Source organism: Lytechinus variegatus, chromosome 8 (assembly GCF_018143015.1).
Source record: "Lytechinus variegatus isolate NC3 chromosome 8, Lvar_3.0, whole genome shotgun sequence".
Classification (NCBI taxonomy): domain Eukaryota; kingdom Metazoa; phylum Echinodermata; class Echinoidea; order Temnopleuroida; family Toxopneustidae; genus Lytechinus; species Lytechinus variegatus.
In genome coordinates this window covers 31,861,854-31,888,544 of record NC_054747.1, presented here as the reverse complement: position 1 = coordinate 31,888,544, position 26,691 = coordinate 31,861,854, and the positions used below count along the sequence as shown (strand labels likewise).

At 36.7% G+C, this 26,691-nt stretch overlaps 2 protein-coding genes across 2 annotated transcripts; one reads left to right on the top strand and one right to left on the bottom strand.

The window, feature by feature from the left end:
• Window positions 1-294: 294 nt before the first annotated feature.
• Window positions 295-7,573, bottom strand: LOC121420820 (tyrosine-protein kinase receptor Tie-1-like). The gene is made up of 9 exons (XM_041615452.1): window positions 7,517-7,573; window positions 4,768-4,938; window positions 3,964-4,068; window positions 3,439-3,620; window positions 3,007-3,111; window positions 2,351-2,456; window positions 1,566-1,662; window positions 832-931; window positions 295-354 (listed from the first exon to the last, which is right to left on the bottom strand). Exons 1-9 carry the CDS (start codon window positions 7,536-7,538, stop codon window positions 295-297), a joined length of 948 nt encoding a protein of 315 aa, XP_041471386.1. The 5' UTR covers window positions 7,539-7,573.
• Window positions 7,574-24,139: 16,566 nt separating this feature from the next.
• Window positions 24,140-26,662, top strand: LOC121419648. The gene is made up of 4 exons (XM_041614106.1): window positions 24,140-24,602; window positions 24,744-25,264; window positions 25,380-25,760; window positions 25,893-26,662. The coding sequence occupies exons 1-4, from the start codon at window positions 24,140-24,142 to the stop codon at window positions 26,193-26,195; spliced, it is 1,668 nt and encodes a 555-aa protein (XP_041470040.1). The 3' UTR covers window positions 26,196-26,662.
• The last annotated feature ends 29 nt before the right edge of the window (window positions 26,663-26,691 follow it).

Here is a 26,691-nt window from a genome sequence, read left to right as displayed (position 1 = left end):
ACCGATCATATATAACATTTTCGGACATGAAAATAGTACGTGTGAAATATACTATAGTTTTCCCCCTATTTTTTCATCTTATGGACATTCTCGCGGCCCACCTGAGAGAGTTTCGTGGGTCACCGGTTGAGAAGCGCTGGATTAAATGACTTGCTCGCAGGCGTAGGTACATCGGACGGGTATCGAACTCTGGACTTCCCATGTATAGTCAGGCACCGGAGACCACTCGGCAAAGGCACCTCAACCTCAGCACATAATCATTATGTAATTCTTATAGGATGCTTTAATCATAATTCAAATATCAATAGCAGACGCGTAGACTCCTTCATCCAAGTCATTAAGTGACAGGTAGCTCTGTGAAAAATTAAACGATTTAAAGACAGCGAGAGGACTTTTATCAATATGATGAATTGAAAGTCATGTCAATAGATATTTTTCAGCATTGTATATCAAGCAAATTCATTAGTTGAAGTTTTGGGGTATATATATTTCAATATTTATTGAATATAAGTCAATATCAACAATTACAAAGAAAAAACAAAATGAAATGCAGGGAATAATATGCACATAGCAATGGGGAGCGAAACAATGTAAGACGAAACAGGCACTCAAATCAAATTTCCTCTATTGAAAATGAATAGCACTTTTTTTTTCTGCGAGGTCATACTCTGTCCATTGTTACTTGGAATAGGGGATGTATTCCTGTTTACAAAAGTATTGCACATAGTAATAATACAATGAAATCAATCATGTATGGCTGCAAAAAGTAAAGGCAGGATGTAGCGTGAAATCGATTTGTTTGAAAGAAATTGAATTGAAGTTTAATCTTACATGAGTCTTTTCTAGAATCCTTTCTAAATCCTTCAGGATCCGGTCAAAGTTGGTCCTAGATGTAGGGTCCTTCTCCCAACACCCAGTCATAATCGCATACCTGTAAATAAGAAAATTATTCTTTTTACACCACTGTTAGATTCATAGGCTTTTTTCCATTGGTGATTAACAGATTACATTATTTATTATGTTGATACTCTTTGAACACAGATTGCTCTTGTTCTTGCTACCGTATAACAGTGCATGAGTTGTTTTTTCTCTAATCCCGCGTGGCTTTTTGACAACTAATTTGTATCTGGGTCATTTTGCCTCCGCCAAAGATTTTGCTTGGATCGAAAGCTTAGGCCCATTTTGACTTTCAATTTGAATCTAGTCAAATACACATTTTATCTAGAATTCATGCAGACAGATAATTCAAAACGGATGATTTAAGAACGGCTTTGTTGCTCTGAACAGGTAAGGATACCTGGAATTATTACCAATATAATTAATCTTCTCAAAATCACATCGCATTTTGACGTAATAGTGTTCATGGCGCTTGCTATTGTTAGGTTTTATGTCAACATTTGATAATAAAGATGTGTAGTTTCCTTTATGTTTTTATTTCTATACACCATGTGGGGTTATTGATTGATACAATATCATCATCATGATCTCCTTGTGATCTGTCTAGATATTTCCTTGAAAAACACTTATTATCTAAAGTTAAAACGGCTGAGTGAAACTGAAATTACACTTCTTGTGCACAGTGACGAGGGCGTGGCATCTGGTAACCATTAGCAACCTTCGTCTGGACAGTGGTAAATGTCATATTAGGGTATGGCCTTGCACCTATCAGCAGCAGAAGAAGATAAGAACAAGACTCGATGCAATACATTGTAATTGGTAGACGGTCTAAAAGGACTAAAATGTATCATACAACAATTCCTTGACAAGCGTCAACAAGATGGTGATATTCAGCCTTTCGTGCTCTGCATAAGGATATACTCTTTGATTTTTATATTTCCATTAATCATTTTTCCATTTCAATGAAAGATGAAACACAAACGACATACATGCATACGAAATGTAAAAAAGTAGTAAATAGATTTTCAAATCAAACATTGAAACTAAAGCGAAAACATCTGAACTTATATGATGCACTATTCAACTATATGTGATTCTGAGATGCGTACAACCTGACATGTTATTTAACAGGTGATATTAAACACATTGATGTTTCATGTTACCATTATTGTTGTTACTGATGATATTGCAACTATTATATCAACAACATGAAAAAATATCCATAATTTATTGCTTGAAATACATGTAGAATTTTAAAATTCATTGGAGCACCAAACAGGGTAGGGACAAATTCCACCTATTATCGTCTTTTGGTCTTACGTGGCCGGGGTTTGAACTCCCGACCTTCTGGTTGCGTGGCGGAAGCTCCAGGACACACCAGTATGAAAGTTTGGCTCCATACACATGACACAAATTTGTGTAATGTATACTTCTACATGTTTTTATTCCTTACCTAACGTTACGATTTCCCACAGTACGATACCAAAAGACCAGATGTCTCCTTCTGTCGTTGGGTCACTCGTTACCATGTTTTCTGGTGAACTCCATCTTGTGGCTTTCTAAGAAATGAGTATGATAATGGAAAGGTGCTAAACATTATCGCATTGCACTGAGAAACAAATATATTTGGGGGTAGCTATCAGCTGCGGATCAAAGATCTTTTTTTCTGAAGGGGGTGCATTGTGTTACAAAAAAAGAGAACAACATTTTTTGATCTTCAATGTTAATAATTACTGTTTAAAATTATTACAGTAGCACATGCTTCATTAACAGGCTCTCAAATCTGTTCTATAATACAACGTAATAAGACGCAACCCTGGCTCGGTCCATTTTTTTAGTTTTTAGTTTTAAGAAATGAATTGGCTCCTGGATGTCGAATACTTTATACGACGTTTTATGAAACAAACTATTTGTTCTTAGCTTGCTCGCTTTTCTTCCACACATTTTTTCAACAGTTAATGTGTAATCTTTGTTTTACTCCCAAAACATTATTTCTTCTCCAACTGATTATCATTTTTGTTGGTTCGTTTAAGTCTAGCTTTAGCATCTGTAGAAATCAATCATTCCTCTGGCGAATATAGTAGATACTCTATCAGATATTGTACTTACTCCTTGGTCAGAAAACAGTGAGTTGGATAGTCCATAATCTGATATCTTGCATTGTTTTCTATCTCCTAGTAACACATTGTGAGCACAGAGAGTTCCGTGAATGATCTAAATTTGTAAAGAAAAAACATAATGATAAATAAAACAATCATCTTGAGGTAATATCTTAGCCACGAAACCATCAGGGTGGTTTTTTGGGGGGTCTATTATATATTTTCAATCAATGTCCAAATGTAAACAAAAGGTTCCAAATTATCTCTAAACATTCTACTTTTCCTCCTTATTCTTCTCAAAATCGTTCATATCAGCACCAGTCATGCCAGTATAATCATTTTTATTGATATGCGCCAAGGTCATAGATTTAGGAATACCTTATCAAACCCCTTTTATGGAATCACAGTTTATTGGTATAATATTATCAATAAATCAAATTACCTGTTTAGATGCAAGGAACTGCATTCCTTTAGCAACCTGCCAAGCCAAGTTAAGTAGGGTACCCTCATCAATACGAACACCGTTTGGTTTGAGATTACTGTACGTAGGTTGAGATTGCACCCCAGAAGTCTGTAGATATGTAAGGAGTGTACCCCCTGAGATGAACTCATAGAGAATACTACCTATATGAATAGTAGATCGTTAGAGAAAGGTAGACTCAGTGACCATTTTCTAGTAAACCATCGGATTGTGCTTGAAATTTGGAGAATTATTTGAACTGTTTCATTGAATTCCTGGCTGCCACATGAGAGGTGAGAAGACCTCATCACCACCACCTCTTTTCCTATCTCTTGGTGGCATTTTGCCCATTAAAATCTGCACTTTGCAAACTCTCGCTCGATGCCTCTCAAGGAGGAAGGGGCAAACAAGCAATATATCGGATATTAAAAATAGTAAGGATTCCTTTCACTGCGCTTTCCCAAAGGTCATTTCGAATATCGATATTATTCAAGAGTTTTCACTTACCTTGTTCTTTACAATATCCGAGACATTTGACAATATTTGGTTGATCCGATAGCTTGTGAAGTATCTTGATGGCTTGAAGTACTTGTGATGATTTTGTCCAGCGATCTACGATTATATAACAAACAAAATTTAGTTTCATAACAATTCATTTTTATAGTTTCAAATAGATTTGTCATTGGCAGGGGCAGATCCATGAATCTACTAAAAGAAGTGGCGACTTAACACTTTGCACACTGTATTATTTTTTTGGGGGGGGAATAATAATGACGATTGTTTCCATGTAATTTTCTTTCATTTAAGCAATCCATATTGCACCATTAGATGTTATCCAAGAACTGTTGCATTTTATTAGCTTATCTAATTTGAAGTTAGTGGACAAAACTAATTATTACAATTGTTGATTTTAATTGTACGAATGTGCAAAATTGCAACATCAGCGCGCAAATAACAGACAAGAGGGCTGTTTTCAATCATTAACAGTCTTTCCCATGACTAATTTCTGGACAAGCGAAGAAAAAATAAAAAGTATACATTCGGTTTTCAAAAGGGGCACGTGCCTCCTTTGTGTACCCCCCCCCCCCCCACTTCCAATGTAAGTCCGGTTGGTTGAATTCATACATAGGGGAATCCCATCGCATAAAAAAAGCTTTCCCAAATGAATCTGCATGTCCAGAATGACATCGTAATGAAATTCAATTTTCATTGAGATTACATATGAAGCATGACCATAAATAGTTTGAATTTCTGTCGTTGTAAACTGGTTTTTATCAATTATTCTTAACGTAACGTGTTACAAGCCATCACCTGGAATTTGCCTGATAGCAACGTCGAGATGTTTTTGTTTTGAGCGGAGGTCTCCTTTCCATACCACGCCGAAATCACCCCGCCCAATCGGGCCGAGTCTAGTGAAGAATGTCACGTTTTCACGGGCAATGACGAAGGAGTGGGATGAATCAAGTTTTAACTCTGTGTATGCTACATTTGTTCAGAAACATAAAACATATTTTATAAGTTCACTACTTTACATAAAACTCCCAAACCAATCAATCCATACGAACTAAAGCAAACGTTACAATATATTTATACGACAACCATGGACTGCAAGAGGTGTTCTATATTTCTAGAAAATCTGAGATGAATATAATAAATTGGAGATTGCTACTAGATTTAATACAAACAAATAAATTACGTATATGCGTATATAATATATACACACCAAAAAAGTAAGTCCCCCTAAATCAAATTGCTGTAACTTTTGAACGGAATCATTTCGAGATATGAAATTTCGTAGGTGTATTTTTACACTTATTAAACAACTCCTGGGGAAAAATGAGATTGATCGGTTGAGTCATGCATGATTGATTAAAGATCGAATTAAAAATGACCATTTTTTGAAAGTCACAAGAGTCGTTTTTCAGATTGTGCAAATACAAAGTTGGGCAAAAGTTTTTTTTTAGGTAAATTCTATGGTGTTAATGCTGTTTTACTATCCATCATTTAGCCACTCCACACACTATTCTGATATCGTATGTTCATGGTTGAGTGAGCACATTATTGCAGGGGCCGCGGAGGCGGGGTGGGGGGCTGGGGGCCCCCACTTTTTTTCCAAAAGCATGTACAAGAAGGTAAAAATGACCATACGAATGTGATGATTTTTTGCATGATCAGGCCCCCCCCCACCCACTTTTGGCTCAGCTCCTCCCCCACATTTCGTAAACCGTTCCGCGGCCCCTGTATTGTGATGTATCATCACAGGGGTTTTTGGTAGTATCCTCTACAACTTGTTAGGTCATATTAAAATTTAAAAATATTGGTGGCTCCCCCGATTATAGGCCCCTCCCTAATTTCTAAATTCTGGATCCACCACTGATTTGTCCATAAATAAACCTGATCATGGGAAATTGTTAGGAAAAGAATACATTTATGCAGTAAAAGAGTATTCATTCTAAGTTTTCGAATGTGCTTGCTCAACCATTAAAATGTTAAAAGTTCGGAAAGTGTGTGGTTATAGAAATTATGGATGATAAAAACATCAGCAATTAAAGTCACATTTGAAACCGAATTTTTCCCCAATATTCACCTTATTACCCTTTAAAATGAGTATATTTTATGTGACGTTGAAAATACCAATTTTCCAACTTTGATGCGTGCTCACTCATCCGTAAACAAATGAACGATTTCATTTTTGCACATAATTCTGTCCATATGTTGATAAACATTACTGCCAAATGACGTTGCTAAAGACCGCCTTGAAAAAAAGTTCCACCATATTGAATAAGGGGTTACTTATTCTTAAACATATGCACCCATAATATACACAAGTCTATAAGAGAGGGAGTCAACATTTCAACACATTTGAAATGAGGGGTTGTTTCATGGACGGTTTTTGTTACTTCTACCAACAGTTATTTCATGAAACTTAGCACATGGCTTTAAAGTAACACTATCCAAAAGGCGCGCACACCAAAATAACCATTCGATACGGCACAGAGTGGGGCCAAGGCATTGAACTTTCTTCTCATTTGCATAATTTTCGAATATTGTGTGCTCACTGATGCATTAAACATCGGGATTTTCATAAGAACCAAATAAAATGAATAATACAAGGAGGTTCGTTACAGATATCCATAGTCACAAATTGCATTTTTTCCAATAACGTAAAAAACAGCTAATCACATTCCAGACGTTCATTCAATCGTTAATGTTTAATTGAATGCCTTTGAATCATTGAAGCATATTAATTGGTCATGAACATAACGAAAAAGTTGATAAAAGATCAGTTTCAGTTACCAAAATGAAACAATACTTGCCTATGATATTTGAAAATCGTATTTTTTGTTTTCAATAAATGTTCATTGAACCGTGAAACGATGAATATTGTTGAAGATACTCTTCCCCAAAAGAACTGTCACCATATTCTATCATTTATATTGATAAAAATATGTAAAAAAATCCAATTCTAGAAAATTTTGACTTGTGTTTATTCAACCGTTAAATTTAGCCCCAATGTTGTATCGTCCTTTAGAAAGTACCTTTTAGAAGCCTTCTGACTATGTTTCAGGATGAGAATGTGGAATCAGTTCCAATAAAATGGAATCAAAGTCATGATATTTTGCTTGTGACTTTTGAAAAGTGACATTTTTGCCTTCTGATGGTGCTCACTGAAGCATGACGTAAAATACGTCCATAATATTTACTCAGAGGGTAGCATATAAAATAGCCTACACGCTCATGTAAAAATATATCAAAACTCGCATCGTTTCCGAAATTATTGACGTTTGTTCAAGGGGGGACTTACTTTTTTGTTGTGTATAGATTACATTTAGTTATTTAGGTCTAATTCGGGATAATCAGAATATTCGTTATTGACCAGAGTGTATGAATGAATCATTGCAACTATGTGTAATATTAATGCACAATAAAATTTGGTAAAAGTAAAATAAAAACATTTCAAAACAAAAATGTAAAACCAAGGAAGTGTATTTGATCACATAATCTTCATTATGACACTACCGTGCAGAACAAAAAGGGAAAAATTACATTTTCATACTACCTATATTTCTACTTTGAATCATCTCATAAGCCACGTTGTCATTCACCTCCTGCGGTGTATTTACTTCATCTCTAGTTAAAAGATACATATATATATATATAGGTAAGCAAGTGAGAAGTGATATACTGCAATATCTAATAGTGCTCGACTGTGTAGGAGCTGAGTATAAATAATTTATTGGTTGGATGCTTAACTTAAGCTGGTCATACAGACTGTTTCACCCGAAGGATCATCAGCGACTGGTAGTATGAAGAACACAATTTTTTGAGACAGAATAAAGTATATACAGAGCATGTGCATTAGGGTATAGCATTGGGTTGACAGAGCATGTAAATATGAATGGGGTTACCGAAGCCTTTTTTCATAATTTTTGTGTTTTTGACACCCTTATCACGTTACGTACGTAACGTGCCCTATCGTGAAAAGGACATCCTTTTTACGTGTTTTTTGGTCGCGCATGGTATCCACTCGTCAATGTAAGTGCCCCCCCCCCCCCGGGGTACATGTGCTTTGTTTATTACATAAGGGGTACTTAGGGGTCATTACTGCATGGTTACAAGTGAGGTGGGGGGGGTAGGGCTATCCATATCCAGCAAGGAGGAACTTTTTCTTATGTCTACAGGTAGATATGAGTTCAGTTCGAGAGTTCAAATTGTTGTTTTTCTTTGCAGTGATGATGAAGAATTTCTCCCATAGGCAGAGGTTGCAGCGTTTTGTGAGTGGTGAGTAATGATGCTTTGTGAGATGCATGTCTGGTTTTGAATGTGGTGGAGGTCAGTCCGATGTAGGATTTTTCGTCGTGGGGGTGGTAACTTTGGCTTCGTAGATCACGTTTTTTGTTGTGCATTTTCCTGGTAGAGGGCAGTCTTCTGTTTTCCGGCAGTTGCACTTTTCGGTTTCTCGGCTTTTTTCTGTATTCGATACTTTGTTGTTGTGTGCCTTTATGGATTTGCCCATGTCATCCATGCAGCTGTAGCTTATTTTTAGGGTGTTTCTGTTGCAGATTTTATGGAGTTCATGTTCCTTGGGGAAGTGCTGGTCCACAAGTGCCAGAAATCTTTTCCCGATGTTTGTGTTGACATTTTGGCTATATGGCGGGATGAACCAGGTTATTGTTCTTTTCCTTTGCTGTTGGTGTGGCCTTGGATCCGTATATATATATATATATATATATATATATATATATATATATATATATATATATAAAAATTCATAATTCATTAGGGTTCACTTCATCTCAAAAGATATAAGAAATATTTTGATTTGCATCTATTCAAAGGAATTGAACTGCACATATATATAATAATCGTGCGTGTTCAGTGAAATATGCTATTGACAAGAATGGTTGTACAATTTAATGAAGTATAAGAGATTAGACCAATATGAAGGTCATACGTACAGTACTAGTTAAAACAGTTACACTCTTGCAACATTTGAAAGGACACAAAATCACAAAAAATGAATATATACGTAACATATTTCTAAATAAAATGATTCGGATTTAAAGGGAAAAATGCAACAATAATCCATTTTATTGTAGTAGTCAATTCTCTCATTTTTTTCCAAAAGCTTAAATCTATCATGCATTAAATATCATTAAATGGTATTTTGAACTGTTTTCAACCCATTGAACAGGAAACTAATACCCATTTACTAAAATAAAATCATAATTTCTTTCTGTTTTGTTATACATGTAACTCAGATATATTGGTTCCTATGATGCAATTGCATTCATACTGATCAGTGTACATGTTTCTGGTTCAAAATGTGTTCCGTGTTTTGAGGGGGTATATCTGTATAAAATGTTTTAAATATGTTATGGTGTTTTAAAACATTACATAAATATGTACGAGGGTGGGTATTTGGTATGTGTTGTACCGGTTTCTGACAGAGGGTGTGCGTATATATGTGTCAGTGGTAAATTGCCAATTCGTCCACTGGCAACTCGTCCACTCACCAAATGGTCTACCTTCGTTTAGTGTAATGCCATTCCGGCCATCAACGTTTCGTCTAACAACCATTTGGTCCAATCATAACTTCGTCTAATCATCATTTCGTTTATTACCATTTCGTCTAATAACCAGTTGGTCTAATACCCATTTTCTTTTCGTTCATTTTTCACAATTAACACTTTAGTTTAATTAGACCAAATGACATGGACTAAATGGCTATTGGACCAACTGGTTATAAGACGGAATGGCATTAGACTAAATGAAAGTTTACCATGTGGTGAGTAGACGAACTGATGATACATGTAGATCAAATAGTAGAAGACGAATGTACGATTTGGCATTGGACGAATTGGAAATAATTCTTAGGTGTGGGTGAGTGAGTGCGATGTCGCGCGCGCTTGTTCATAAGGTGAGTATGGAGGGTGTGTACGTGCACAGGATAAGAAGATGAGTGTACAAGGGTGTGAGTGGGGTAAGCTGATGTGGGTGAGAGGGTTGAAATGTGCGTGTGGGTGCGTATATGATAGGGTAGGTATATGGGAGTGAAGGCGATTTATGTGTGAGTGTGTGTATGTGAAACTAAGGGTGGGTAGTGGGTGTGCGAGGGTGATTGTGAGATGAGTGGGTATGTGTGTGTGTGCCTTGTGCATGTTGGGGAAGAGCTGAGGATTTGCTTGTGCAAAATAGATTGTTTTGGGGTAACAAATATTTGTATACAGTATGGAATCATTTTGGTCATATCAAATGTTAGAGAGGGATGCCTATTATTTTGAGAGTGTGTTACGCGTGTGATCGACACTATTTGTTGCTCTACTTACCTTTTATTAGTCTTATTTGAATCATCAAACTCTAGAGAATATAGAAATAAAAATAGACATCAAACTCTAGAGAATATAGTAATAAAAATAGACATCAAACTCTAGAGAATATAGAAATAAAAATAGACATCAAACTCTAGAGAATATAGTAATAAAAATAGACATCAAACTCTAGAGAATATAGAAATAAAATAGACATCAAACTCTAGAGAATATAGAAATAAAAATAGACATCAAACTCTAGAGAATATAAAAATAAAATAGACACCAAACTCTAGAGAATATAGAAATAAAAATAGACATGCCGGTCTGAAGAGTGATGAGGATATGAAATGAAGTGTAAACTTACATGGGAAATAAATTCAAGATAGCACTCGAAATCAAGATGTTGAAGATAAATATACCTTGCAGTTTTATCTCTCCACGATATAAACATGAACGACTCGCGAATGTTGAATATCCCACCAACTTAATTACGGAAAAGTGCTTCTATCAAGATTTTGGTATCAAGCGGAAATAATGGTGAGATTTAGTAACCAATCTACCTTCGATAGTGGGCATCAAAGGAAAATATCTTTGCTATATCTTTTCTTTTATTATTATGATCAACGCCGTATTCAAAATTGTTATATACCTGAATGTCATGTATATTATAAAACATTCACGATGCTTACCAAGAAAAAGGGCAGAAAAATGTATCCAACATTGCACCTTTACCATGTTTACAAATATTACACATAGAACAACTCTGACCGTGCTCTTCTTGTTGTAATAATTATACTCATTGAATGTGTGATTTGGGGGGTCGCTTTTTACATGTTTTACCCTTTTCCCCCTTTTTACATCAACTACGTAGTTAAGTAAAGCAAGTGTAAACACATTTTACTTTATCTTCTGTTGTATTCACATTCAATAGACATATCGAAAGAACTTATGAATAACAATTACCTGCTTTGGTTTTTCTCCTCAGAATATTGAACTGTACAATGTTGATGATAATAGAAGCTAGTAGAAGGATGGCTAAGATAGCTATTCCTGCAGAAGCTCCAGAACTCAAACCAGACGGTGCACAAGGACATGGTGTGGGCTCGGGTGTGGTCTCTGGGTATCAAACAAGATCGATTTATGAATTTTGTTTTCCTTACACTGTTACACATTAAACAATTTAGATAAAACATGATAGACTTTATTGGCTTATAGCACATGTACATGTATAAACTTCAACTGTAATGATTGATTGCACTCAAAGTAGATTAAACATTTAAAGATCCTCTAATGCTAACGAAGACTCTTTAACATTAGTGTACATTCAATTCTACAGTAATGCATAACTTGTAAATGACTGATTTTTTTGCAACATGCAGGATTAAGTTAAATACAGTAAAGCTCTGAATAGATTCTGGTATATTATATGAAATGCTAAGGGATTGTTTATATGTTGGGCAATTTTTATGAATAGCAGTGTTCATCTGCTAATTTTTTAATAGTTGAGTGTTGGCAATCAGTAATCCAGGTTCAGTAAAGTTTATATGCATGTTTTTTACTGTGTGTGTTTGTTTGTTTTATTAATTTCGATACGGTTACAAAAAACTTGCTATCAGCCGACCAACCATTTTACGTTAGGTCGATTATTGCACATCCTGGTTCTGGTGCAGGTCGGACTGCAATCGAAGCAGACCTGGGAAAAGGCTGATCGGGTCCGACTCATTTGATCCTCATCGAGTCTGAGTCTTGAGAGTTTGAATTATGTAGAAGCTGCTACTCCTTTGTGGTATCCTGGGTGATGTAGGTAGTGTGCAACCACCTGTAGCCTCTGACTTTGGGTAGGCATTGATTACACGGACTCTTCTATTTTTGTGTATAAATGATTAATTCTAATAGAATATTGTGATTTATATAGAGTATGATGCATTCTAATGCCATCTGACTAAATATGAGTAATATGCTGATTAACTACTAAAGAGTCTTGAGATAGCTGCAACAATGATATTTCCAAGCTGTTTTTGAGGATGCATGTATTTTGTCATTTCAGTAAATGATAGAGGTGAATACACCCTACTTTCAATATCAATATTTTGCCATGTATTCAATATGTGTGATGCAGGTGCTAATAGATTGAAATGGTGTTATTGATAATCTTATTTCATTTTTGTCATTACAGGGTTGTTTTTGTGTCACTCCTTTCATTTCGTTGGTTTTGGTTAACCTCAATAAATTCGAAGAAGCTCAGATCTGGTGTTCCGCAGCATCTGCAAGGTTTGCTCTGTTACGGTCTTAATTGGCTAACCCAACCCACCCCCGACACAACAAACCAAATTTATATTTTTTTTAATAATAGCATTAATAATAATATTTCATTACACGCACATATACATAAACACACACCCACGCAATATATACACACATAAGATACATCATCTCCATGTGCTTAAACACCGTGTTATGTGAATCATGACAATGTTTAGGGGAATTTCCCCCAGAATTATACAACATCAAAACAGGAACAATGCAGCGTGTGTGTACCTAGTTTAAGAGAGTGTTCAAGAATACACGATAAACGGACTTCGGCCTCTCTTTTGACTTGAAACTTACGGGGACAATAAACCTAACAGGGATCAATGCATATCATTTTTACTGACCTTGCTCATGTTTGTATATCAGATACCGTGATTATGAATAACTATGCAGTACTTCCCTTTAACAATAATACAGAAATGAAACATTCAGTAAAGTGTAAAACGTTTCTACCCGTCTATACGGTACACATTTTCTACGTAGAAAATGTGTTTTTGATGAAATATTAGTACGAAGAAAATGTTCATATGAGCAATCAATTCATTAACCGTACATAACATGTGTTCATCGAGTTAATATCAGTTGTAATACTATTAAACTCTTTAATATGAAAATCTGAGAATAAACAGGTCAACGTACATGTTCAAGATCATTTGAAGTGGTTATTAAACTACCCACGTTGACTATTCAATGCCAAGTATTTAACGTGTCTGTTTGAGAAGGTAATGTGTATTTTGCAAATATTTTTCCTCATAGGTCTTGCAATCGGTTTCTTTCTCTGAGAAACAAAATTTGAAATGAATCTACCTTTTTCTGATTCTGTAGTACTACGGCTGGGGTGCAATCCCTCTGAAAGTGACGGGAAAAAATCATACAAATATCAAAAAAGAGAACGAAATCATGATTGTAAAGTTGTAAAAATTGGAATTGTAAAACAAACCACACTCCTTCCACCGAAAACATAATAGTAAAATAATGACTAGGTATCAACTATTGCTACACTTCTAAAATTATAAAAATATCCAAGAAAAAAAAATGATGAATACGAGATTTACTTATACCTACCATGCCGACCATCGCTTCAGGACTTGTTTGGTCATTATTCAGTTTCACTGCTGCTCATTTTCATATTTCTTTACTATCAATAAATAGCACTGGTCATTGAGTGATTCGTAAATATTCGGTGTCGTTATTCGTGATTTGATTGTTCCTATATGAAGGACGTGCATCCCCGACCAGTTATCATACCAACCACGTCCAAATCTATATGATGGTAAAATTTTGCGCATCTTGAAATTTGATAAAATACCACAATGTAAACAAACGTTACGAAAGTAGACGACCACTAAGGAAACTGAGGAGCGCCTTCGAAATGTTTTGTGAAATGAATGATTTTCAAAACGACGCATTAGTTATTTATATTAATTTTTTCTCATTTTGGGAAAACATATCTTTGCCACCATGTAAATTTAGCAAGCATACTAAAAATGAAATGAAATAAAACAGACAAATACTCGAAATCAAATTTAACATTAATTTTATCTGTCATAATCATTAACTTATGAGAAAAATCATTTAAAAAAAACAAGTTAAAAAAACAAGATTTTCCCTCTATATTATGTTTATAAAATAAACAGACACAAAAAATATATAAATGTTGAATACACTAAATCAAGACAATGTCTTAAAAGATTGGGCATACCTGTAGTTGATGGAGTGAGGGTAGTTCCTGTTTACAATTATGAAAAGGACAAATATGAAACAAACCAAGATTATCAAATTATATAAACAGGTGGATGTTACGTTTGATGGCAGATGACAAATCATCGCCTAGAGGTATATGATTATCCCCAATAATACGAATGCAAGACGATTTTAACTATCAACAATCAATCATTTTTGTCACTTTCTTGTGACATGTTTTTATAGTCATGTTAAAGTTTTGCCCAACCGCGACAATCTATTCAAATTCTGTCGATACACGTTGGTTTTTACGTTTTGTTTATTGAACTAGTATTGATGAATGGGCTACCGTGACAAAACAGTGAGATAAATGAACGAATTTATGGCACAAATTTAAGAAGCATAATCCGGAATCCAACCTATTACATGTACTTCTTTTGTACTCTGTTATGATATATGATTTTTTTCGTTTCTTTTATTTCCAATATGAAACAAAAGTTTGATTATTCCGTGAACAAGAGTTACAAGATTGTATAATTGACATTTCTAACCAATCTAGATTGAAAAATGGTCCCGTTATTTTCAAATTCGCACAAAAAATGGACTCCTTTACAGTTGAGTTATTTCGGTCCTTCATCAACTAATTGCACATCATGATTATGAGAAAAAAAAAATTTAAAACTTTTAAGTCTTTATGCTAAAGACACTAACTTTAGGCTCTTGAAACCATTCACGTAAAACAAATAGCTAGATACATATTCGTTTGAGATATTTTTGATATAATTTTTACGTCCCCAGTTATATTTTTTTCAGTGGCCTGAATAGAAATCTTAATATTATTACTTTTTAAGTTTTAGGTCAACAGTTCATTTGGATAGTTTTAAATGAATATGCATGCCACCTTAATTAAATGTGTAAGTATTGCAATTGATTAAATATTGAAATGCTCTGCAGAATTCATTATACATGTATTCGTTTATTTCTTTCCTCGATTAATAATGACTTTAAGCAATCATTAAAGACAAACTTATATATTAAAGAATATATTTAAACGTTTGAGGAAACGGTACGTCGCCCAACGTATTCTGTCTTCTAAAAATAATACTCAACACGTTATCAATTTATATGATATAAATGAGTACTTACTACCAGGATAAAAAGTCTCTGTTGATGAAGTATTTCCAAGATAGTTTCCTCCTACACACATGTATTCTGTATCATAATCAGGCTCTGGGAAAGGGTAACTGCGATCTGCAATTGGTTTATCAGTGACCAAGATTCCATTGGAATATATGTAGAATGAACCCATGGGTGGAATAGGTTCATCTACAATATTACATGATACTGTGAGAGTTGTTCCATCACTGTTTAAACCAATGGCAATGCCTTCAGCTTCCGGAGGATCTGTGAAAATAAAAACATATTTAAGAAAAAGATCGCAAACTATAAATTTACATTACATTTTAAACAGTCCAAAATGCAAGAGCACACTCCAAAGATTTTCAATGATATTTTGTTTTTTATGTATGCTCATTTCAACAACAAATGAATTACATATCACAAAAATGCATCGTTGCATAACTTGGTTTATATTACAGAAATGTATGCAGGTAAAAAACAGGACAAAACGGTTTTTTACAATTTATTATGAAATCAATTCTCTTCAGACGAATGATTTCTGAATACTACAAAATTGATCTTTTCGGTATATAATACATGTACAAGTATCAAAGTGAAACACGGGAATACATGAGGGAGGGGATGTGGAGTTATGAAGACAGATCTAGAGATATAGAGGGAAATGAATAAAAAGAAAGAAAAAAAGTCAGAGAGGTGGTCTTCATATCTAGAATATCTGTGTACATGATAATTATGATTGCATGTATCAAAATGAAATTTAAAATAAACAAAAACTTACTATGAATGTCTACCAATCTTGTTTCTTGTCTGTTTAACTTGTCAACTTGATGACCGCTGATGTTACAATCCAATCTCGTATTGTAATTCTCAACTGTTGCTGGAAATGTGAACACGCTCCTTTTATCAAACAGAGAATCATCTGATATCTGAGGGTCTGTTTCCACTATCCCATTAGTCTGAGTTTCACCATTTAATATCCATGTAATATTCTCTTCTGGTGAGCTGCCTATAGCATTACACGTTGCTATATATTCGCTAAAATCAGAAGAGCTGCTCAATGTTGGTGGTTCTTCAACTGATCCCACTGAAAAATGGATGAGAAGGGGCAAGAATTGGGGAGGATCAAGGGGACTACATGTTTCAAGTATGAATTTACTATATTTACATACTGTAGAATTAAACCAAACCTGTTTCATCATTATATCTAAAAAAAACAACATGTAGAATAAAATACACAGGAAAATAACTTGGCATTGTGTGCAGCATAGGTTTTATCATACATGTATCTCAAATTGTGTGCATAACTGTGAACAAAAATTATCTTCAAATTCAAAATGTCCTCTGAAACTTTCTCTGATCTAATGTTGCATTACATTTTAGAGTTATACAAATTTAGACTTGTTTGATTTTGGTATAAAAACGTATTTTTCAATAAGCACACTATCTTTCAATAGCATAGCTGCAGGGTTAGATTCATGAAAATGAAAAACGGGGATTAATTTTTAAGGGGAAAGGGAAATAATACCTTCAACGATTACAGTAGCATCATCTTGACTGGGTTGTTGACTGACAGCACAACGATAGTCATCTGCATCATCTCTTAGTATATTATTGATAATCAAAGTAGATCTCTTAGCAGCGACATCTTCATCCAAATCAAAATTGTCAAATGAACCTAAAGGGACTTCTTTCACTCCCCTTGAATATATTATAGTTGAAGAAGATACCTCTGTCCATGAGAATCCAAAGTTAATATTCGCTGGTGCCGTAGTAGTACATACTAATGAAACCTGATCACCCTGTTCTACATGTACCACCAATGGTGTAATGGCTTGTCCTTGTATTTCTGGGATATAAAAATGAATTAACGTCATAAATAAAATTGATTTAAATAAAGTATTATTTGTTGAGAGTAATTTTATGGTTATATTGACTGTGCATCACTGATTTATTCTACACGCTCTTAGTATACATGTACATATCGATATTTAATCGTAATAAACCACTCCTCTTTATATAAAGACTCATGTTTTAATCATCATCGTTAAAATACTGCCACGATACTCTCAAAAGGTGTGTCTTTTAAGACTAGCTATCTATAACACGCATTTAATGAGAGACAAAACACGGTGTCAACACTGGGACCCTTTCCAAGTTCATTCTGTACGCATGACTCGTGAAATGTGACCCCTCCCATGCCCTTCCTGGGTGATACTTTTCTTACCTGTTAATACGAAATAGAATGACATCAGAACCAGCAGTCCACTTGAAAATCCAGTCATGTTTCTGTGCTCTGGTTGTTGGCTTGAATACTTTTTTTAGATCCAATAAAAAACGAAAAACAGTATTCTCTGAAACGAGAGTAGTTTTTTTCACGTTTTACGCACAGCAATAAACATGATATACGATAAGGAATACGAGATCGGATAAAGTCAAGGAGCTTATAGCTCATTGGTAAAATGTGAGTAACGTGAACATATCATGTTCCGTGACGATGGTACTACGCACTGTCCGTTGCGATCTGAATGTACATATAGCTTTGCCAATAGTTAACGTCCAAACTATTTTCGGAGATTTAGGTCTACCGCACACCAAATCTTGAAATTAAAGTGATGGTCCATGAAGGGAATTTTCATGTATATATAAATAAAGTAAATTTTTCAAAGCAAAATGTTGAAAATTTGATCAAAATTGGATAACAAATAAAGAAGTTATTGATTTTTAAGATTTGCATTATTCCGATGAAGCATGTTTCCAAGGTAATTGGTTATATAACAGCTTGGCGTTTACCAGCAAAAAATGCTGTCCTGCCGAGTTCCTACGGGAGTTACCGCAAACAGAAACAAACAGAAACAGAGTTCTAAGCATGTCAGGTGTGCTGATGATGTTATATCTCCACTTGTTCTTTTGTATTTTATTACATGAAATGAGTTTTATTTAAATATTTTCTATCAAGAACTAAAACAAATGGATTGACAACTGATTAAGTGCATTAGTTATCTATTGTCGCAACATATTTCATCAAAATGGCGACACATCAGTTACACATGCAGGGAAAATGAAAGATTTACTATTTTATGTAATAACACAAGAAAAAGGAAAGTGGGGGGTGACATCGTCAGCCCACCTAATGAATATTCATGACGATGTGCATAACTGTTTTCACAAAATATTGATGGACTTTAAACTCCAATAACTTCGTTATTTGTTATCCGATTTTGATGAAATTTTCAGCATTTCGTTTGGTGAATATTACTTTTTGTAGTAAGATCTAATTTTTTTCAGCCCGGTCCATCCCTTTAACCTTGAAATAATCGAATTATTTTTAAATCATATACGGCTTACGGACCCGTCCATGGTTATAGAAAGTGCTCAGAATGACCGATGTCAAGGTCCAAATATTTACAAATTTCTTTTCTCGCTTCGCGCTGATATCAATTGTTTAGTTAGATGCTATCCTGCTCTTGTTCATGTACAATGTACAGCAGTGCTTAGAATATTAATCAGTCAGCTTGGAATATGAAATTTTTTTGCGGTCTCATCAGTTATTCATTTAGATACCATCTGGTTCATAATCATGGTTACAAAAAGTGCTTATAAAGTCCAGTAACCATTTTGGAATACTATCAAAATGTTCAGCTCTCACTTTTCGCTCACATAATTGTTGATCCTATTCAGTGGCGTACAGATAGGGGGAGGGCTTGGATGCGCTTGCCCCCTTCCCCCAAGAAAAAAAATCATGACCAAGGGGGGGGAGTAGGAAAGGAAAGCCATTTTCTGAATATCTATTACAAAATTGTATTTTTTCAATAAAAATTCTGTATTTTGTGCCTGCTCACTTTGCTCGCATTTTTTTTATCGTACGCCATATCTGTCCCCATATTTTTTTGGCTCATTAGGCCACTGATCCTGATCAAGATTTTTTTTTAAATGCTTGAATTGTTCAGTTTCAGATCGCGGAATGTTAAAAATGTTCAGCTCGCGCTTCGCGCTCTTCATGAAGATTCCCATCCATTTCATGATTAAGCGCACCCTGAATGTATACCGTTTTGGGTCTAGTCCCCACATTTTCTGCTCGAGCTTAGTGCTCACCATTATGTCTTGCTATTGATTAAGAAACATTTCTCATGACCATCGACTTTCATGAAGTTAGATATGTGTTTCCATTAAAGCCATACGTCCGTTGTGAAAGGATGAATATACTATATACAGATAATATGAACCATTCACCTACCAAACAGTCCACATTCAAGACTTTCGCTCACCACAACCCCTTAAAAATCTGGCTACGGGGGCCTGTCCACCGTGGGTAGGGGGGTGTGTTACACCCACAAATGTAATAATCGCCCACAAATGTTATAACGCCCACAAATGTAATAACACTTTACCCACAAATGTAATAACGCCCACAAATGTAATAACACTTTACCCACAAATGTAATAATTTCACCCACAAATGTAATAATTTTTGATCGCCCACAAATGTAATAATGACTTTACCCACAAATGTAATAAATTTGAAGGGATTTTTGGCAAATCCGTTCTAAACTAAAATCCTATAGTAATGCGTTCATATAGCACAAAAGTGCAAAGTCTCTTTTCCTGACCCAGTTAATTAACAAATTATAATATAAGTCCAAGGTCTTTATTCCAGACCCGGTTGTTTCAAAAATAAGAATATGAGCCCAAAGTCTTTTTCCAGACCCTGTTGTTTCAAAAGTAATAATATAATTCCAGTCTTTTTTCCAGACCTGGTTGTTTAAAAAATTATTAGTCCAAAGTCTTTTTTCCAGACCCGGTTGTTTCAAAAAATATAAATCCAAAGTCTTTTTTCCAGACCTGGTTGTTTAAAAAATTATAATATAAGTCCAAAGTCTTTATTCCAGACCCGGTTGTTTCAAAAGTTTTAATATAAGTAAAAAGTCTTTTCTCGAGACCCAGTTGTTTCAAAAATTATAATATAAATCCAAAGTCTTCATTCCAGACCCGGGGTGGTATTCTGAAAACGTTCTTATCTTTGTTCTTATCTCAATGAGATAAGAAGACGCTAAAATCATTGCAAATCGGTATTCTGAAAATCTTCTTAACGCGTTCTTATCTCTGTAAAGACTGCTTCCTTCTTTTCTTCAACACGCCCATTTTTAAGATATTACCAATCAAAATGAGCTTTATATTGGCAGTTTAACCAATAGAAGCGTTCCTTATTTGTGAAGAGAATATCATGGGCGCTGCGCGTACACTGTTTCGCGTACACATTTGTGGGTGCAACAGGGTGTCAGAAATTTACGAGGGTTGTCCCCAGAGGAGTTGTCCTCCGGAGCTACCAGCGCAATTATCCTATGGTCATGAAAACAGGATAGGACAAGGGTTGCAATAGGAAGCTCTGCTTAGGGTAGAACGGGGCGGAATGAACTGAAGTTCGTTTGATTCTTTCATTATTTTTACCTCTTAAAAATAATAATGTGACGTAAAAAATTGTAATTTATTGGACTGCACGCCGGAAGGTAACGTTCCAAAAAGTAACTTGCGTCAAAATGAGTCTTTCATCGGTACAACTTTAAATTACGTAATTTTGAGGGTAAAAGAAACATGAAACCCCATCCTGGCATCACATGACTTGTATTCTGAGATCCTAAGCAATGCATGACCAATATTGCAAATTCCAATACATTCCAAATACATATGTAGGTATTCGTATAACCTTTTTTAATAATTAAAGATAAAGGTGGAACGCAATTCTTAATTTTGTCACCCCCCCAAAAAAAAAATGATAGGAACAGAACAGGAAACAGACAACTGTAATTTTTGTTGTCGTTCATAGTTAGAGTGACAAAACCGAATAATGGGGCCACAGAAATGTAGTTCATCTTGAAAGCTTTGGGCCTAAACATAATATAACAATCACAGGCACTTAACCAGAATGAGGTCACTGGGTTACGAGTGGGAACAAAAACAAATAGGACATGGGAAATTAATGAAAAAGCAATGTGAATGAAACAAGAGGCTTAAAGTGCACGTTTATAAGTTAATATACAAAAAATATTACTAGAATCTATGATCTAATCGCAATTTTGGGATTTTATTATTTTGTTTCATCGAAATACGCAATTACGCATCCTGTTCGTGATTTTAAAAAATGATGAAAAGCCAAAATGTTTGATTAGCAAGATACGTATTTCATTCTTAAATTCCAACAAACCGTGTTTCATGTCAGTAGGTCTTTATCAATTATTTCAGCGCTCTTCATGCGTATTAACAATAATAATATGATCTGAATATATGATTATAACAAAAATATGATCTGAACAGATAATAACCAGAGAAACAAAATACTAAAAATTATGATCAAAATCGGACAAGGAATAACGAAGTTGTGCCATTTGCATTATTTTAATAAGTGAAACAGTTCTATGCATATCTTCATAAATATCAAAAGAGCTAATTGATGATGTACATAACTCCCACTTGTTCTTTTGTGTTTTATTGCATGATTTTTTTTTTATTCAAATTATACCTTCTCTATTTGAAAACGTGTTTAAAGTGTCTGGTCATGCTGGTTTCATTTTGGAATGACACCTATTTTCTTGCCCTCGCATCATTTTCCTTAGCAAGACATCCGTTCTTTTATGATTACAAAAAAATAATAGAATGTCCCGTTTTGGAGTTTAAACCCCAATAAGCGCACGTTTCACATTTGCAGTAATTGTTTATTAGATAGGCATATACAGTGCGTCTCAAAAAAGTTATACACTTTTGAAAGGGGTACCAAACCAAAAATATGTCACTTTGGGGAAGATACTATATATATGGAAAGCCAGTGAAGTACATTTTTAGATGACACCAAAAAAATGGAAAAGTATTCATGCAAGAGTGAGCACTACCCAATTAAACAAAGGGTATGAAAATTAGGGTGGGCAGGAATTAGCCATTCGAATTCTGTCAGTTTTTGAGAGGCGAGTCCCTTAGAACTTACAAACTTAAGTGAATTCAAATTAAATTAATGGTCATCCATGATCGATTTAAATTGTTGGTGCAAATTTCATGAATTATCAAATTGACATTTCATGCATGAGTGAGCGTGAATTGCAATCTTTAGTGCAGCATTTTAACTTTACAATGTGGATCTCAGCAGTGTGTTCATTGGAGTAAGGAGAATAGGGGCAACATATGACTTCGGTGGGTGAAGTAAGCTGACGGGAAAGGGGTCAACAGAACATTTAGCGTCCCTCCTTCAGGTCAGTCCCTCTCCCCTCCTGTTGAGATTGAGACTGATTGCTATTACATGCACGCATTAAGTCCAGAGTGGACTGTCAATTTCATAATGATGGAAGCGCGTTGGTGTAGCGGTTTTGACTCTCGCCTTGTAATCAGAGGGTCGTGTGTTCGAATCCCACCGTGGCCTAGCGCCCTTTGGCAAGGCGTCTGTCAGGTGTGACTAATTTCTTTGACAGATATCCCTCAGTTCTTTTGCTAGTTAACCTATTAGCATTCTTGATTCCTTTATTGCAGGCACAACTTTAGGAGCTACAGTTTGACTTGATATGCAAATTAACCTCTAAAGAAACTGTGTGTTGGCTTGAGCGATTCTGAATGGAAGTGTGTGAGCTGATGTGTGGAGTGAGAGATAGTGTGAAGGGTTGCCTTTCTTGTATAGCTTGGGCAAGCACTGTGCCTATTGACTTTTGGAGAGAGAGGACCTGTGTCTTCCTTTTTGGCCTATTTTCACAAGTCAAGTTGTAAGTTGAATTATACCCTTACATTTCTTCCACTTTAATTGAAAGATAGACAGGTTAGAGAGTAATAATACAAATGCTGTTTGAAATGTGTATTCTGAATATTGAAATCTTAATTCACTGAATTATCTTTACATGTACTTTGTCCTTACTTGCAGTGGATAAAATATCTTGCAGTTAAAATGCATTATGAATAATAATTACTATGGTATGATAAGTGATATCCTGTTGTATTATGATGAATACTGACATTTATAAAAGGAATGGTTACTGTTACACGCAAGCATTGGTAATGATTTACAGGTAGCTCTTATTACTGAGGATATTGTCTAGACTTCGGCCACGCCCTTTGAGTCTTGGCTTGACACCGGAGACGCCTTTGTGAGGCCCCTTTGTGGCAGCAACATTGGACATTGGAATTTGATCGCCTGCTACCTCAGTGAAACGGCAGGGGACTATAATGCCTAGGTCACATAGCCCGGCCGATGAGGTTCCGATGAGCCAGCGATGCGATTTTAGCCGGACACCGGCCGGACTCCCGTGGTCACCGGCCGGCGTTTGGGGCTAAAAACCGCATCGGTGGCAGCTCGGCGAAATTTAACTTCGGAGTTAAAAATTCGACGGGCTCTCACCGAGCTCCCTCATCGCAGCCCCATCCTTACCACATCGGAATACGCATCGGCCGGTGTACGACCGAGTATCGGCCGGTGTCCCATGCCTCTGAGGTCACCAGAGGACAAGCTTTTGTGAACGGACACCGGCCGAGTTTCGGCCGAGCTCCGACCAATGTGGGACCGAGCCCTGGAAAGTATAGTACCGGTGGGTGACCGATGTAAGGGACAGCGGCCGAAGCTCGGCCGGACATCGGCCGGATATCGTTGCTGGTATATAAACCGCTCGCTTCGGAGATCCGTGCTCAACATTCAGCTGGTTGTATTCATACAAGCAACATCTCAGGATACCACGCTTTTTAAAGACTTTAGAGTAACAGTCTATTTAAGGATGCCAAAAGTTGTGAGGGTAAATGATTGGGATGAAGAGGAGAGGCCACCACTAGAGGATGACGGGAAGAAGAGGCCGCCACCAGGTAGCAGAAAGGGGAAGGCCCCGAAGAAGGGGAAGAAGGCGCCGCCGGCAGTAAAGACAAGAACCTCTTCCCGAAAGAGATCACCAGAGGGAGAAGGCGGCGCCAGTGGCACGGAGGAGGAGCCGTCAGAGGCGTCTGATGCCGATTCCCATTCGTCCCAGTCCAAGTCCACGTCCAAGTCCTCTTCCTCGTCGGCGTCCACGTCGCGGCGAGCCGTTGGAGTGCCCATAGAGGAGATTACCCCAGAGCAAATGCAAGAGATAGCAGAGTTCTACGAGGGACACCCTATGTACTACGATGTTGGGCATGAGAACCACAAAAACACGAAGTTGAAGGACTGGACTCTGGACAAGTTTAGCGAACAGATCGGGCTTTCTGGTGAGACCTTGTCAGCTTTTAAAATTTTTCGAAATTGTTATCAAATTTGTCGGATTTCATTGGTACTTTTATCTTTAAGAAAGCATTTTATTAAATGTCTTGCTGGTTTATTGTTTTGGTTTGTTTTTCTGTATGTTGCAGTCCAAGCCATACAGAGGCACTTCACAAGTTGCCGTACCGAACATTTCAAGCTCAAGAACAGACCCAAGAGTGGCAAGAGTGGATCCTGGGCAGCCCCCCTTACGTCACTCCAGAAGTTCAAGCTGAAGGCGTATGAGTTTCTGGACGCCCATCACATATCACGGACGCAGAAATCGACTTGTGGGAGGGTAAGCATCTGCAAGCAGAATTTTGTCAAGTTGCCTTGGAAACGTCTTAATGTTTTTTCTTTGCCTGTCTGTTGCACACCCTTCTTATCCCACTTCCGCCTTTCGACTCTAATGTCAATGTTTTGCTTGCTCATGCTTCAGCTTGCTGGTGAGGACGAGGATTCAGCGTCGGAGGCGAAGTGTGCTGCACCGTCTGAGTCTGAGCCGACCACGTCGCAGGGAGCGGGAGCTGTCAGCAAGAAGAGCAAGGCTACATCCGCCAGCGACATGTCCAGGACGCTGATCGAGTGTCTCGAGTCTAGTGCCAAGGCCACTCAGGACGCAGCTGAAAAGGTAAATACTTCACAAAACTTGCAAAATTTTGTCATTTCTTCTACTTACATCCCAATACAAAATGCAAGAATTGTATTTACAATTACATGATTTTTTTTTCATATTCTCTTCACAGGTGCGTGTAGCCCAGGCTACAGCTGCAGATCCGTTCCAGGCCGAGCGTGACGCCTGGGCGGAGTGGATGACAAGCGCGAACAACCAGGTGCCGGCACACCGGTACAGACAGTTTCAGCTGGAGACTTTCACCACATTCATGAGATTCGTCCCGCTCATGCAGGGGATTCAGCAGCAGCCCCAGCAGCAGCCTCCGAAGCCCCCGCCGCAGATCGTACAGCCGGCCGTTCCTCTGGCAGATCCTTATAACCAACAGCCGATGTATCTTCAGCCCGCATCCCTGAAACCACAGCAGCAGCCGCAGCAGTTTATCACCTGTATTACGCCTCCAGTTCGGCAGCAGCAGCAGCAGCCGCCACAGCAGCTGTATGAACAGCTCCAGGTACATGTTTCTCTTCCATAGTGATATTTTACAGTACATATTTTAAAAAAAAATGAGTTTCTGTATGCCTATCATAACTTTTAGTTTTCTTTTGCACAGCAATAATATTTTTATGCTTTTGCTATGTTTCAGCCTCCCAGGGCAGTGTCTGCACCCCCAGTCACCTCTGCGACATATGACCTCTCATCCTTGCTGGCCTTGCCGTCTCCCCTCAGGCTCCCCGCCAGCAAAGGGTCTAACATCACAGAAGCTGCGTGGCAGATTTCTTCACCCGCCAACATCAGCCTCAACACGCAGTCACCTGCACAGAGGTCAAGAGATAGCAGCCTTTCGCAGTTGCTAGATGCGAACGAACGTGATGTCACAAACGAAGGTCCCGAGGACAACACAGCAGAGCTGCAGCGGGAGAAGGAGCAAGAGTATGAGCAGGAGTAGGAGCAGGACAGGCCGAGTTCTTCACAGTCTGACAGAGACCCACCTCAGTCAAGTAGTCCAAAGTTTTAGTGATCGTACTGACAGTGTGCCTCGGATACTTATAGCGACAGTGTGCCTCGTATACTTACAGTGACAGTTAGCCTCGGTTACTCACAGTGACAGTTATTTTGGCAGCATTGCCAGTCGGGTTATAGTTATCTTGTGATATATATTCTTTCGATGGCAGCGGTCTACAGTGCCAGTTTATGTTTATTGCCATATTTATTGTGTATGTGGTAACATCCAAGGTATGAAAACTAAAGTTCTGTCGTTGTCTTTATTGTTTTTATCTTTTTAACATCTTAGAGCAATAAACTGAGAACTCAAAAGGTAAAACAAAGTTAATTTAGAAGGAAAGAAAATGTCATTTAGAAGGTTTTATAGAACACACCATAAAAATTGGTTAATTTTAACAAAGTTGCATAGATCAAAAGTTAAACAGTACTCAAGTAAAAAT